The sequence below is a fragment of the Lytechinus pictus genome, chromosome 17 (genome assembly GCF_037042905.1).
Source record: "Lytechinus pictus isolate F3 Inbred chromosome 17, Lp3.0, whole genome shotgun sequence".
Classification (NCBI taxonomy): domain Eukaryota; kingdom Metazoa; phylum Echinodermata; class Echinoidea; order Temnopleuroida; family Toxopneustidae; genus Lytechinus; species Lytechinus pictus.
In genome coordinates this window covers 13,449,105-13,466,403 of record NC_087261.1, presented here as the reverse complement: position 1 = coordinate 13,466,403, position 17,299 = coordinate 13,449,105, and the positions used below count along the sequence as shown (strand labels likewise).

The 17,299-nt window shown below is 37.1% G+C and overlaps 1 protein-coding gene across 1 annotated transcript in view; it reads left to right on the top strand.

Moving 5' to 3' along the window:
• Positions 1-17,299, top strand: part of LOC129280288 (uncharacterized) — a 43,852-nt gene that overhangs the window by 18,130 nt on the left and 8,423 nt on the right. Inside the window, exons 2-3 of the mRNA XM_064112198.1 lie at positions 13,158-13,374; positions 13,838-13,978. Of these exons, the coding sequence (XP_063968268.1) occupies positions 13,167-13,374; positions 13,838-13,978 (349 nt within the window). The 5' untranslated portion in view covers positions 13,158-13,166. The remainder of the gene's footprint in view (positions 1-13,157; positions 13,375-13,837; positions 13,979-17,299) is intronic.

Below are 17,299 nucleotides of genomic sequence, written 5' to 3'. Positions count from 1 at the left end.
TAATATGTAAAATTTGAATGGGGAAAGATAATTTCCACAAAGAAACATATTGCAGCCATTTTGAAATTTAAATATAGCATTTATCACCTAAATAACATAAGAAATGATCTATTTGGTTACAAAATCATATTTTCAGACGATATTTCACTCATACATGCAACACCATTTAGTCAAGCAAAGCCAAATTCTGTTAAAATTATATGTTCCCATTCACAAAGTACATAATAGGCCTACCGTTAGGGCCTGTAGCGGCCAGTTTGACTTTCAAAATACATTATTTATCACCTACCTGGTAGAATGAATGGTATATCTTGTTAGGAATTATGTTTTCAGACAATATTTTACTCTTAAATCACAATTATATGCATGTTATGGTGCTGACTCATGTGAAAATTGGTTTCCCAGATCGATTGTACATAATACAGTCAATGTCTTTTGGCGGCCATTTTGAAAGTCAAAATACAATATTTAACACAAATATGAAACCCGAATAATATATTTCGTTGCAAATTATATTTGAAGACAGTATTCCACTAATTTACCACCAAAAAATACGTTTTAGTGCTCATCTTGTGATTGTTTTTGTCCTCTCTCACATCGTAGATCATAATTTTAGGGCCTTTGGCGGTCATATTAAATATCAAAATACAGGGTTTATCACATACATGGCATGTTAAATAATAAATTTCGTTAACAATAATGTTTTTAGTCAGTATTCCACTCGTTTATCTCAACAAAATGCATTTTAGTGCTCACTCTTGTGATTTTTTTGTGTCACCATTCACATTGTACATAATAGTGTTAGGGCTTTTGAAGGCCATTTTGAATATCAAAATACAGGATTTATCACATAACTGACATAACAAATGATATATATCGTTAGCAATCATGTTTACAGACATTGCTTCACTCATAGATCATAATTACTTGCATTTCAGTGCTCAATTTTGTAAAAATTAATTTTCCCCATTCATATTGTACAGGGGTCTATGATGGCGGCCATTTTGATATCAAGAAAATAAATATTTTGACAAAAATCATTTTTTCAGATATTATTTCACTCCGGCAGCACAATTGCATGTACTTTATAGCCAATGTGTGGACAATTTTATGATTTTCATGGGTAATTTGAATATTTTGGCGGCCATATTGGATTTTGCCAATTTGCAGAAAATGCTCAAGGTTACACGAGTGGCATCATTCAGATTCGGAATCAGCACCCTCGAATTGACAAGAAACCATAAAAAAACATTGTATATATAAAAAAACAAGGTTCGACCCCTTCTATCCTGGACTATGTAGACAAACAGAAGCAAAGTAGCGCATGAGTGCAAAGGAACGGTGAATAAAGATAGAAATCTGTGATGATGTATTTTTTAGACGTGATTATAGGATTTCTGTAAGAAAGATTTTAACTTTTTTTTTTAAGTGTACGGAGAGGGGGAATTCTTTAAGTCGTTATGAAAGGAATTCCAAAATTTTGGGCCTTCATAAATGAAAGTATTTTTGGCTTTGAACGTCCTGAAAAGCGGTAATTGGAATTCATCTGATTGCCTATATAGTTGGGTATTTATGAATGCTCTCATTTTTATGAAACATGTCATGAAAACAATAGGTAAATCATTGCTAGTATATTGATACATAAACTGACCTAGTTGAAATGAATATAAATCCTCAATTTTTAAAAATCTTGTTTTCGAAAAATAAAGAATTAGTATGAGAGCGTATTGGAGCATTGCAAATAATCCGGATAACCTTCTTTTGCAGTATAAAAATATTTTCTATCAATGTTTGATGGGTATTACCCCAAATCAAGAGACCGTAATTCAGGTATGGCAAAATACGAATAATGACGAATAAAGCATAAATAATGAGGATTGTGGTAAAAGAAATTTCATTCTATTGATAACATCATGTCATATACACCGTAGGTTTTTAGATTATGATAATAGATAATAGTGAGTTGCTTTTTTGTTTTATGTTGATCATGATTGTTTTCTTCACTGATAGAAAAAGGATAATTAATTTTTTTTTAAATTCAAAAATGAAATCCATATGGTCCGCCAATAGTCGAATTATATTCATTCTGATGTTATAATAATAGTAATATTAATCGATACACGGCTGGTGTGTTATCATTTGATTTATTCTTGACATGCTTGATGTGTTTTTCTTTTGGCCATGCTTTAATTGTTTAAATATGACTTATATTGATTTTATTCAGGGCCGTAGTCTTTCTTGAGGGGCGTCCTTTTTCAAGCCTTTGTGCTTATGACTGTCCCCTCCCATGCAATGATTGTTTATTGTTATTTTACCGTGAAATATTGTCAATATATTTTCTGTTGTATAATTTATCTTTTTCATGGAAATAAAGAATCAATCAATCTATCAATCAATAATGTAAGTAACAATTTATTGTTGATGGGGGATATAATTTTACACGTAGTTTCAAAAATAAAACAAATCAATCAAACAAGATTTTCTTCTATAAATGATATACCTTCATCTGTATATGGCCGCCTATGTATTTTCCAAGAATGAACTTTATGAGAAGAAAACGTGTGTTCATGTATTTATTATCATTATCATTGTACCACCATTATCATCATCATCATCATCATTATTATCATCATCATTGTACCACCATTATCATCATCATCATCATTATTATCATCATCATTATCATCATCATCATCATCATCATCATTATTATCATTATCATTGTACCACCATTATCATCATCATCATCATTATTATCATCATTATTATCATCATCATCATCATCATTATCATTGTACCACCATTATCATCATCATCATCATTATTATCATCATCATTATCAACATCATTATCAACTCCATGAATGTGGATGTGGTAGTGTTGTTGTTCTGTTGTTGTTCTGTTGTTGTTGTTGTTGTTGTTCTCTTTAAACATCATACATTACCTCTGCCATTGCACATCTCGAGCAACCGTTGCCAAGGACCCAATGTTGGCCCGTACATCATCCGTTGCATCGAGTAAATGGTTTCCGATCAGCTGCGTGGTAGGGCCAGAGTTTATATCTTGGGCCGCCCTTTTCAGCCCCTGCCTTATACCTGGAGCACTGCGGCGCGAGACTGATCCGGGGGTTGCCATAAGCTGGTGGTCCATCTGTTGTTATTGCCCCACTACGATGGGAACTCCGCTGAAATTCGCACTGCCAGCGAATTTGTCCTGTTTGTAGGCTTCTTTTTTTTACATAAAGAAACCCTTCATGTCCGAGTTTGACCCCCCCCCCCTCTGGTGTTTTCGATTATTTCCATGGTGTATGTACACTGCACCAACGCCTTAATGTCTTCACGTAAGACGTACACGCTGTGTAATGAAAATGACCCCCCTCCCCGGCAACGCGGTCTAACACACATGCCTATATCCCATCATACGTTCCTCGACGCTCCTAGAAAAAAAAAATCGCAGTGGGGCGCCCCAAGTTTTAGGGAATATCATGGGCGTCCACTGGCGAGATGGGGGCGGCTTGGGGGCCATGTGCCCCCAAATGTTTCACGACCAAGAAGAAAAGAGAACAAGAAAGAAAATGAAATGGAAAGGGTGAAATGGTATATTATTTTCTGAATATTATGTCAAACTCTTTAAAAAATGTCAAAAAATTTGCTAGCTCGCTTCGCTCGCTCGCATCTTTTTAGAACTATTGTTCCAGCAGCCATTTTGGCTCATTATGCCACTGTGAGCGCCAGACCAGTAGGCCTATTAATAATCCCAGCTTGCATATCGCGCTATTTAGTAAGATACGGAACATGATTGTGTGTGTTTTTTTTACATTCCGTTTTCATAACCTATGATAAAAAAGTTTCAGCTTAGCTCCTCCATAATTTAATTGGCGAGATACGTATCCTTTTGATTAATTTCTGGAACGGATATCAAAATATTTTGAAATATATAAAAAAAATGAAAGGAAGGAGAATGAAATATAATACAAATAATACTACTGCTACTAATAACAATGATAATAATAATAATGCTGAAAATAGTAATAGTAATAATAATAATAATGATTATAATAATAATAACAATAATGATAATAACAATCATCCAGTTATCTATAATGCGCTTAAGATATTGTATGTATCTAAGCGCTTACATATTTATCACCCCGGTCACTTTAATCAGCTATTCCCGCACACAACGTATGCACATCTTCCACTCCCTGGGGAGTATTCCAGCCTGTCACCGATGAGGCGCACACAATGCAGGACAAGCTACAATGACTTTCCCATCTTACAATTTAGCACCTGGGTTGAGAATGGCAAAGTGTGGATTAACGACTTGCCAAAGGATGCTACACCAAGGTGGGATTCGAAAACACGACCGTTTAAGTACAAGCCAAGAGTCAGAACCGCTAGACCACACCACGACGGTTCCACTTTAAACTTTAGTCTTTAGTTAGGACTAACCCTAAAAAAATGATAAAAATTCCGCTTTTAGCGGCTGATCGGCGAAAATATGGATGAAAATGTTTTTTCCACCCCCCCCCCGCGCCGGCCGGCCCCCCCCCCCCAACCCTAGTGGCGAAAGCTTGGTCCACTCCTTGAATATGTCTCAAGTTCACGATCACAAAATGTCCCTTTTCTGGTAAATATATCAAAAATATTCAATTAGCGCATCGCGCTCTCACTATGAGATATCCCCCCCCCCCCCCGAGATATGCTTCATTGTTTACAATTTTCCAGGTCAATAACAGCTCGCGCTTTGTGCTCGAATTATAAATTCAGTTTAATGCGTATTGGGTTTCATGAATTTGTAAATATATTATTACTGGTATATATATTATTGTCTTTTAAAAATAACATTATTTGTTTAGACGTAGTGAGAGAGATACATACATATATTCATTTATTAAAACATATTTATATTGTCGCTATTGCACAGAATAGAACAAAAATACAATCGATGTCTAGTTTTATAGTAACTCACCAGTAGCGTAATGAGCCAACAACAACAATATTGGAGGGGGCCAGACAAGGATTACATTTATTTTCCATTCCTTTATTATTTTTTTCATTGGTAGGGAGAATGGGGGGGGGGGGGATCCGTGACCCCTAGCACACCCCTCCCCCATCTGTACGCCAGTGATGATCATACTTTCGTTTGAAACAAATTGAAAGAAAAAAGGTGCAAGGGTAGATAAGGCCCAAGATGTAAATAAAAATTATTGATAAAAATATTAATAATTATAATGCTGCTAAATATACAATAAATCAAGCGGTCATCAATGAAAATAAACAGCGTGAAAGAACAAAACGAGAAAGAGAGAGAGAGAGAGAGAGCCCGCGCAAATGTATGGTGTATAAGTTGCTGGAAAGCAGAAGAGATATTGTGTCCAGCACCCCTCCCCCCCCCCCCAATTTCTCTCCCCGCTCAAGACCGGAGTGAAACCAATGATAATAATATATGAACAAAAATCCAGATTCACAATTTCAATGGGGGAGGGGGGGGGGTGTCATTTCCCTTCTCCGTTACAATTTGTCAAGTGGCAGCGGTAGGGAGAACGATTTGTTTTTTTTTTTTTAAGCAGAAAGCTGTGATGATAGGGGGAGAATAAAATAAATAAAACATTAACGAATAACAAGAAAAAACCAACAACAAAACAATTTGTATCAGGATGAATTTCTTATCATTTAAAACATAGACCAACTTGGAGAAATAAGATGTTCATGCAGTTGTTGTATAATCGGAGCAGATGTCGGCGGAGCAAATATCGACGGAGCAATTTTCGGTGGAGCAATTTTCGGTGGAGCAGATGTCGACGGAGCAATTATCGGCGGAGCAATTATCGCGGAGCAATTGTCGTATAATCGGAGCTGATGTCGGCGGAGCATTTATCGGCGGAGCAATTGTCGGCGGAGCAATTTTCGGCGGAGCAGATGTCGACGGAGCAAATGTCGGCGGAGCAAATATCGGTGGAGCAAATATCGGCGGAGCAGATGTCGGTGGAGCAGATATCGGCGGAGCAAGTGTCGACGGAGCAACTGTCGGCGGAGCAACTGTCCGGAGCAATTGTCGGCGGAGCAGTGGTCGTATTTTGCGTAGCAATTGTCGGCGGAGCAGATGTCGGCGGAGCAACTGTCGGGTCACCCTCCAGATCATCGTGTTTAAAAACACCTTTGTAGTTTAGTGAGGAATGGACGTATATAGCGCAACCCCCTCGGGACCCTCCTTTTCTATTCCTATATTCACATATATAGTCTGGTATCTGTAAGACCCTCCCCTCTTCTAACCAAGTTTCTTGTACACAAATAATTTCTAAGGGTCTTTTTTGTTGATTCAAAAATCTAATTAGCTCATCCCCGTGGCATTCAAGACCCTGTGCATTCCACTGGAGAATGCTGAATGCCACGAGGGTGACCAGACTAGTAGAATATGCTGCGAATTGACTGTAAATCAACGTCTGTGGGATGTACGTAAACCCAGAGTATCTTTCAAAATATGTGTTATTTCATCAAATGGATTACAGTCAGGCTTTGTTACTATTCTGATTAGTCTAATAAAGAAAGAAATAAGTGTGATGTCTGAAGCACCTTTCAAGAAATTACTATGCGTTTGGCCTACATTTTCAGACATTTTACTTGCCACCTCTGTTTTGGTAGAATATTGCGAATCCGAGACGATTTCCATTTCAGTTTCATCAGAAACTGCATTTCCTTTCTGAGTGTTTATTCTATTAATTGGATTTGTTACTTTTTTAATTTCTGCCTTGTTTACAAAATGTTTTCCCTGCTTAATTTCCTCGTTTTGTTCGGAGCGTAGTCTCACTGCTTGCGCATATGAGATGCGATTTTGTACTTTAATTTGCTGCACTTCTTGTGCTTCTTTTGATGCCTCACAACCTTTATAAGCAGCCGAATGATTACCATTGCAATTTACACATTTGAAATGTTGTCGCTCCAGTTCGCAATTTTCTACCGAATGTCCTAGGCCACATCTGGGGCACCTTTCCTTAGCACTACATCCACTTGCTAAATGCCCGTATCTTTGGCATTTAAAGCACCTGGGTGCTGGTGGAATGTATTCCTTGACTCTTATTTTCTGGAAGCAAAATTCAACATGTTCTGGAATTGGGGGGGGGGGGTAGAGAAGAACAATATTACTGTCTTTAGGGGCTTCAAATCACCCTCAATTCGTTTCTTCATTCTCTCAACCTTCACTACTCTGCTTTGTTCAAGCTCCTTCAGAATATCTTCCTCAGAAGTTTCTAGAGAAATTCCAAATATGACCCCTTTCGAGGCATAGGTTTTTTCCTCTATTTTGACTGGAATATTGCCAATCTCTGGTATCTGAGTTAAGGCTTTACGTTGCTTCTCATTTTTACACTTTACTAAGAGACCCTTCCCACCTCGTACAAACTTAATGAAGTCAGGGGGAGACCTGCAAGCCTTTCCAATATCCTTCTTGACAGTTAGTTCATTAACTACACTAAGGTTTTTATTTCTATCAATGGGGACTAAGAGTACCTTTAGGTGGTCTGCTTTTGGGGCATTTATTCCTGTTTTGAAAGTAGTTGATGGCGGTGTGCCAAAATCGGTATCCGCTGCCAGCTCTTCAACATCACTTAAACTACCTTCTCTCAATCTTTTCTTGGCTAATTTTAGTTTTCTTATTACTTGAAAACCTCCCTCCTCTTCTGGAGGCTTGCGGTGAGCTAGATTCTCCGCCACGTTAGTGGCGCCCGCCATTGTGGTTTGGCGGGAAATTCAAACCCTCGCTATATCTAAGTGCAGAGTGCGTGAAAGGCCCAAAAATGTCAGCTTACCCTTCTGCAATCCGAATTTCCCCAAAATTAGCAATAGCAAAATCCAAAAGGATCCAAGGTATAAATCCTAATTCCTATATAAATCCAAAAGATAGTCCAAAATCGAAAATGAAACAGCATAGCACAACAACTCGACTCGAGGACGTCTTTTAAATGTTGTTGTTGTTTGTTGGAAATTAATGGCGACCAGTCATATTTGACTATTACCGCCAACTCGTTTGGTCAACTATTATTTTCTTTCTTTTCTTTGACATGTCCTTAATAATCGTTCCTCTCCTTTCTTTGTTTGTTTTTTAATAATAATTTTTATTATTATAAAGGCTATCGTATCTTACAGGTTACCGCATGGTCCCGTCCCTTCTAACGACACCGTCCAGACATCGTCCTGTCTCTCCGGTGTAGACAGGGGGCTCTAGTTCTCTAGGTTGGTTGGTTGGTGTTGGAGTTTAGTTGGCGCTCTTCAATCTGGTAGATTATCTGCGCCAGGTCGTTTCCATGTTGCTTAATTCCCGCTTCAATGTCCTCGGCCGGCGTTAGACTAGTCTGACCTGTCATATAGCGAGGTGCAATATAATTAAGATTAGTTACCTCCACCATTAAATTGTGCATTTTTGTACTTCATAGTATGCAAACTTTTATAAGAAGCTATGTCGAAACACAATTTTAGTAGTCTATAAGAATTAACATCACTAAATATAATCCTCAGAACAAAAGGAAGCGAGAGGGAGAGATGGAGAGAGATCAGTGGAATATTCTTATTCGAATCTCTTTGTTTTTTTTCACATAATTCAGGATTACTTTATAATCTGCATTTCTTCCCAATAATGTTGCTAGGTCTGATATTGGCGTATTTAATTTCAGGCTTCTTTGCATAGTTCTTCTTTCTCTTTCATATTTATTACAATGTAGTAAAAAATGTTCTATTGTCTCAGGAACCTGACAATGTGAACATAGACCATTTTCATGTTGATTACATTTATACTGATAATAATTCAATTTACATTTTCCAAGTCTTAGCCGGTGAATCATAGTCTCTTCAAATCGAATGAGACCTTGATAACTAATTGTTTCTGCCACGTTGGGTTGGATGCTAAATAAATGTCTTCCTTTAGATGAGGATGCCCATTGAGCCTGCCAGATTTCTTTATAAATCAAAGACATGTGGTTTTTCCATTCCTCTTTGATATATGGAATGTGTAATTCAACTTCTTCTTTTGATGCTCCTTTTTTTGCTAATTGGTCTGCCACTTCGTTCCCGTGAATACCGCAATGGGATGGTATCCATTCAAAGTTGACATAAATATCTGATGATTGTAAAACTTTGATTTTATATAAGATATCAACAATAAGATTGTTTTGAATTCGATTGCTTTCGAGTGCTTGAAGAGCTGACAATGAATCTGTAAAAATTATGATGGACATTCCTTTGTTATCTCCTAGCCAATCAAGTGCCATTACAATTGCTGTTAATTCGGCTCTCATTATACTTACAGAATTTAATCTATAGTATTTTTTAATGTCCAGTTCTGGTATATAAAAAGCAGAGCCGGTTCTCTTGTCTTCTTGTTTTGATCCATCAGTGTAGATCTTTAAGTAACCTTTCCATCTTGTATGTGTCCTTTCTAAGACACAGTTTTTCATATCTTGTACTAAGTTACGTTGTTTGTTGATAACATTATGGATATAGTCAGATATATTTGGTATTTCATATGACCAAAAAGGTTCTCGTAATATTCTTTGGCTTAGTTGTTCAATTTGGATTTCTTCATTTGGCTTACATGCTCTAACTACAAAGGGTCCATGACCTACTTTCCAAGTAAATTGATCAATATACCAGGAAGGTTCAATAATTTCTAAAGTAGGATGATGAGTATCTCTATTTGTTAAAAGATAAAACATGTATTTATCAACATACAGTTCTCTTCTTAGTTGTAAAGGTCGTTCACCACATTCAACCTGCAGTGCTTCAAGGGCAGGGTTATATACTGCACCAGTTATTATTTTCAGTGACTGATATTGGACTGAATCTAATTCTTGTTTTAGTGAAAGGCTAGCCGAATCGTATAACTCACATCCGTAGTCTAATATGGATCTAATAAGACCTTTGTATATAATATAAAGAATCGTTTTATTATTTCCCCAACTCGTTCCTGCTATACACCGTAACAAATTGATTCTTTTTGAACATTTGAGTTTTATATAATCTATGTGCTTTTTCCAGGTGAGTTTCACATCAAACCAAATGCCCAGAAACTTATATTCTTTGTATTGTGGTATAGATTTATCTTTAATCTCAATATTTACCTCTATTTGCTGCCTATTGGTAAAAATCATAACAGCAGACTTTTGAGGAGATATAATCATACTCCAGGTTGAGCACCATTGTTCAATCTCTTTTAAAGCTTTCTTAATTTTCTTTTGTAGAAAGTCAAGATTTCTGCCTGAACACCATATGGCAATATCATCGGCATACATAGAGATTTTTACAGATTTTTCTTTCAGTTTTAGATCATTCAACATTAAATTGAACAAAATTGGACTAATCACACTACCTTGGGGCGTTCCATTTTCCAGAACAAACTGTGAAGATAACTGACCATCAACTTTTACCTTGCAATATCGATCTTGTAAAAATGAATTAATCCACTGTAACATTTTTCCTTTTATACCAGCTTGATGACATTTAAATACTATTCTACTCTAATCTCTAGTTCAGTGGTTATATAGCGTCGGGAGCTATTGTCTGGCTCCACTCGGGCGTGAGCCGCGCTGTGATTGGCCGAAGCCGTTGGCCAATCAGGGTCCGCGCTGGTGCTTGGTGCCCGCTGGAGCGTGCACCGCGCGCTGTGACTGGCCGAAGCCGCTGGCCAATCATGGACCGCGCTGGTGTCAGTAACTATAGTAACTTGTTGCAAAAACATAAAAATAATCTTTCTAAATTGTGGAAAATAATTAATGAGGTTCTTTTTACAAATAAACATGATTTAAACACTTATTTCATGAAAGATGGTGTTAAAATAACTGATGAGCACATTATCGTAGAAGAATTTAGACTTTCTTTGTTCTTATTCTTTGATTTTTTTTGTTTCGACAAAATCCCACTTGTTTCAAAGTTTTCATTCCCCTTAAAGGCCACGCGTACGCTCACTAGCACACAGTCACAATCAAACTCAAAGACCTACGCAGCGCTTTAGGCACAAACATTTTTCACTCTCTCACTTTAAAATCCTCTGCTCGATCATCCTAATTGCAAAGTTATAGTAAGTAATATTACTTTTTAAACAATAGTATATAATAATTTAAGGTACGAACCGTGAAATCTTTGCTGTTCTCGATAATTCTTGTCTGGTCTCTGACCCTGTACTCTAGGCTGAGCTCGATTCGAATTTCGAAACGTACGTCCGTCCAGGCCAGTCTGCGCCTCCACTAGCTGGTTGCTAGCTCGATGCGACGTGCGGGGAAGGGGGTATACGCAGAGGCGTCGATCCTGGGGGGGGGGGGGGGGGGCAGGGGGGGGGGCGATCGCCCCACCTATGAAAATATTGGGGGGCAAACATATCGTTTTGCCCCCCCAATAATTCGGCATGTGCAAAAAATAAAATAGGATTGTAATGTTACAGAGAAATCAGCAAGCGAGATTGAGATACACAACTTGTTCTTTATCTAAAATCGTGCTCAAAATGTCCGCTTTTCAGATTGGAATATGAAAAATTTTCAGCTCACGCTTCGTGCTCGCATCATTTCTGTAGCAAAACCCATACTTTTCATGATCAAATAGCTGAATAGAATGTCCCATTTTCAGTTCTAAGCCTCAAAAGAACTCCCACTTCGATTTGCAATAATCTTTTGTTGAATCTATATCTCGTTCTTTATTAAAAACGTCCATTAAACTCAATTTTTTTTTTCTTTTTTTTTCGCTCGCATCTATTGTTTTTTAGATACCCATCTTAATCATTGGTACCAAAAATTCTTAGAATATCAAGCTTTCAGGTCTGAATATAAAGAAATTTCAGCTCACGCTTCGCGCTCGCATTAATTTGTTGGTGAGATATGTGTCTCTATCTCATGAATCATATATATATATATATATATGAACGTCTCTAAACTCAATTGGAACTAAGTACAATGCATTACCATTTTGCCTCATTAATATCATCTATGTCCAACACGCGGATCGCAATATCGTGTTATATATATATATATATATATATGTATATATATATATATATATATATATATATATATATATATATAGGCATATGTGTGTGTGTGAGTTTGTTTGTTTTGTGTGATCGAGCGCCTTTCGAAATTTGATTCATGATTTTGCCCCCCCCCAATCTGAAAAATGGATCGACGCCCCTGGGTATACGTACGTGGTTAGGAGGTGCAGATATAAGAAAATTGAGATGAGATCGAAAGCTTTCCACAATAGGCTGGAAAACTTTCACATATCTTTAAGCGCTTCCAGGATTCTTGAGTTGGTTGCCTTTTTATTAAAAACGCAATTTTTCTCATTTTTTAATCTAATTATTTCAGATTCGTGCGTGAGAAATTTCATTATTAGCGTGAGACCGTGAGAAAATGGGTGAGATGCTTGAGCCTCACGCAGTCACGCTCAACGCGTGAGTGTTGGTAGCCCTGTATATAAATCAGATTTGGCCTCCTTCATCTGAATCATTTAATACAGCGATCTGAAATCAAAGATAATTTAAAATATGATGAAATGAGCCAACAATTTTGAGAGGGCTAGATAATTATGGCGTATCGGGCAAAATTCATTAAAAGTTGCCACCGAGGAAAAATTTCGATTTTTTTTTATTATAAAAAAAAAAATCACATTTTGTGATAGACTCTGATATCGATATTTAGAAAGTGAAATCACATTTCACCATTCTTTCACCGTTCAGCTTTGGGGTCTGATGGGGGGGGGGGGGGGGGGGCTCATGGGACGGGAGAATGCTCATATACATTCATTCTTTAAATTTGCGTAGTTGTTACGTCTTTGTTTTATTATTTGTTTTAGCTGCATACATAAGTTGTTGAAATGTTATTTTTGCATGAGTTTTGCATGAGTTCGGATTATGTCTCTGTTCTGATACAATTTGCCTGCTATGTTTATTACACTGTTATTTCATTTGTGTATTGCACTGCTGCAGTTATAATTTTGTTCTATATTTTCTTGATTATGTATGTATGAAATTAAATTGAATGAATAATAAAGATCACTACAAAACAAACATTCTTTCCCTTTGTTCCCCTTTTTTTGTGGGGTCGTAATCGGGTGAAATGTGAGGAAACTGGCATTTAGGAATTACCATCATCATAATTCAATTTGATTTTATCTTTACAGAAATCAGGAATGGAGCAATCCCTTCGTTACAATACCCATATCACTAACTGGAAGTGGGGTTACGCTATCTTACTCGCCAAGTTCGTGCTGAATATATGGTGTGGAATCCCCAAATCCTTCGGTGTTCTCCTTCCTGAGATGGTTGATAGATTCAGCGCGAATTACGCCACTTTAGGACTCATCTGTAGTATTCCCAATACAATCACGCTATTTTTAGGTGAATGATCATTTTATATTTCCAATTTTCTCCCTTTAGCCAAATGCACACATTCCACTTTACCAACAATACATACACAAAAACTTCCCCACACTCCCTCTGACGCTTAGGCCTACATTACACACACAAACGTCATGACGTACATTTTAAGCGCACATGCACTAACACCCACACAGGAAAACACTCTCACACCACCCACGTATGGGCACACACACCCACAGTCGAACCACACAAAATGTTCATCCAAAATTGATAACATAAATTTAACGTAAATAATTACAACAAGATATACGAATCTTCATTTTTTTTTGTTAACAACAGAGTTTACAAATAATTATTTACAAACCACTGAAGCAAATAATGATGGAACAATAAATGCTTAAAACAAAATCGAAAACACATACACACGCCCATACACGCTCACACATAATGCATTATGGTGTATCGTGCTTATAATTGACAGGTCCCTTTACTTCCTTGTTGATAGAGAGGGTCAATCATCGTGTTGCTGCTATGTCAGGAGCGGTAATAATAGCAGTGTGTCTAATATCATGTGGCTTCACTTACAGCATCACTGTTTTCGGTATCCTCCTTGGACTTACAGGTAAAGAGGTGTATGGATTGGTGAATATTTTGGAGGCGTTGCAATAAATTTAATCGTTGTATTTCAATTCTTAATGAAATACGTTCGATTGTAATGTAAGTTCAAGTCCCAAAATCAGCCATAATGAGTTGTTGCAACAGCATTTGTGGTGCATTTGAACGCAAATCTAACAATTTGCGTTCAGATAATTGATCGATTAATATAGAAAAAAATGAAAGTTACGCCCCCATTTTAATATTACCAGTGGCGTAACTACGGGGGGGCATGGGGGGGGGGCACGTGCCCCCCCCCCCCCATCGGCTGGCCAAAAAAAAAAAAAAACGGGAGAAAAGGGAGAAAAAGAGGGAGAAGAAAGAAACGTAGTGGGAAAGACGAAATTATTGCACATTATAATGTTATATTATATATGTTATGTTATATTACATAAGAAATATTTTTTTTCATAACTTTATGAAACATTATTTGCTCAGGGCCTATTTGTTCATTATTCCTGGTACTCGCATTGTCTGTTTAACGAGATTTATAATCATGTTGTACTAAAACGTCCTGTTTTCAAGTCAATATGCACCAAATATATTTCATCGCATTTCCAGTTATTATTGTTTCATGTAGTGACATATGCTTCTTTTTTCATGACTACTTAAAGTGATTGCCCCATTTTAAGGTCTGCATATAAATGGTTTCCTATCCGTGCTTACGTTCGAATTAATGAATTAATGAGATATGTCTGCTCTTCATGAATTCCTAAAATCAGTCCTTAAGATGTCTCTTTTTCTAATCTAAATATCAAGAAATTTCAGCTCGCGCTTCGCGCTCGCATCATTTGGTTTCTGAAATACGTATGGTCTAAGCAGATTCCTACAAACAAGCCTTAGAATGCCCCTCTTCAGATCTGAATTTCCTATATTTTCAGCTCGCACTTTGCGCTAGTGAGATGCGTATGATAATCATGATTACTATGACTACAAAAAGCTCTTCATGTGTTTGGATGTGATTCTAACAAAATCAGCAATCGCTTGGCACTCGCATTAGATGACTATGGTGAGATATGTCTACTCTTAATGGATTCCAAAAAAAATAGTCGTTAAAATGTCCCTTTTTTGGGGTCAATATAAATACAAAAATTTCAGCTCGCGCTTCGCGCTCGCATTGTTTGTTTAGCGAGACAGATACGTATCTTTATTTTTGAAAAATTGCTTATTATAATCCCTTCTTAGGTCTGAATATCAAAAATTTTCAGCTCGCGCTTCGCGCTTGCATCATTTGATCAGTGAGATACATTACATATTCGTTTAATGGCACAGTCCTTAAAATGTCCTTATAAGGTCAATAGGCCTATACCTGGCAATTGAGCGCGCTTTGCGCACTCACTGAGTGACTCAACATTTTTGCTGGTGCCCCCCCAATGCCGTGAACCACGGTACGCCACTGAATATTACCATAGACTTTGTTTCTGTACCCCCCCCCCCCCGCTTCCTCTCCCCTTCTTCTGTCCATGACTCGACTCTTTGAATATTCCAATCGCTTGCCTTGGCTTGATCACATCAGCAGATTGACATATTGTAGGTGTACCAATTTCACTTTCTTTCCAGGCATCCATCACGCTTGCATTAATTTCTTATCTTGAATATCGTAATTAGGAAGTTGCGATGTGTCTGCACCATTAAATTCAATTGAATTTATTCAAACCAGTCAAAAACAGGAGTGCAAAGTACAAAGTGTTACATAATAAATAATTTAAATGACAGGTTTGGGACCCCAAAAGAAGCATAGCTTGTAATCAGGGACCCCTGCATATGATATTTTACTCGAACATGGAATAACTGATAAAAAATTATTTACAAAATGTGGGTTATGTTTCTGTTTTGATCTTTATAATTATAATACCTTGTAAATTACAATGTAGCATTAATTCTAGCAAAGGGTTGGTGAAAAGATGTTTCTGACGTGTGTTATAATTATGAATCTTAGAATTAACCACAAAATGCAGGGATTGATATTTATACATGAAAACAACACAATTAAACGAGACCATTTCATTGAATGTTAACATACTTAACTGCGAAAAAAGTAGGGAACTCGGAGCCAGATAATATTTTTTACATATCTAATAGCTTTCTTTTGAAAAAAATGTTCGTAGTTTTGCGAACATGAGTCTTATTACGCATGCCCCCAAGCAACATTGCAATACATTAAATGTGGCACAATTAGAGCATTATGATAAAGAAACCAATTAATGTCCGCTGAGATAAGAAATATCGTACTTTTGCTATCACTCCAACATTACGAGATAATTTAGAACACACATTACTAAGGTGGTAATTCCATGACAAATATTCATCATCTGTGACACCAAGAAATTGCACACTTGAACTAAATTCAATTTGACGACCACCAACTATTACTATTATGTTTATGAGTTGTCAATATTTAATTGTGTGCGACGCAATATCATCCAGGCTTACGTTTGTTCATTATTTTAAGATATATTAAAGACAAATATTCTCCTTCTCGTCTGGCTGAATACAAGCAGTATCATAGGTTTTCCCGTCCAATTTCGTCAAAATTTCAACCGATTTAATGATGTAATAGTTCAATTTGCAACTAATTTGAATGACCTATGAGATCCACATTTAAATAGCCAAATACTTTATTCAATTTAATCCTATTGGCACGCGATTTCATGGTTATTTCATTTAAACAAGTATAAAGAACGATCAAATTCAAATGCTGAAGAAGTGCTTTCAAATTCGCACCGGTACCCTCCTTGCGAAGGTTTAGGAATTCAAAATCATTAATATGCAATCACGTATAGGATATGCACAGTGTTTTTTTTTGTTTTTGATTTTTGTTTACTTCTTTTGAATGATTATGGAAATGGGTTTTACTTCTAAATTGGATGTTCACCATTTTACTGAAATGTATCATCCATCTGAAAAACCATCATCGGAACAACAACTCGTTTTAGTCAAGTTCCACTTTCATAACTATAGATCGTGGTCAATACCGTGTTTCCCATCCCTTCCCCACAACGATATAATTTACAATTATGTAAAAAAAAAAAAGAAGAACAAAATGATGAAGAAAAATACCTACCATTGGCATAGGTCCTGCATCCACCCACTCACTGGCGGATCCAGGGGGGGGGGCACAGCCGGCTCGTGTCCGTGCCCCCCCCCCCCCTTTGAGTGCCACAATTAAACAAATTTCGTCGACCGTCCCTTATTCTTTGGTTAAAAACCTTCTTTTTTTGCTCGTCAAATTCCTAGGGAAAATGCCCCCCCCCTTTGGGAAATTCTTGATCCGCCCCTGCACCCACTC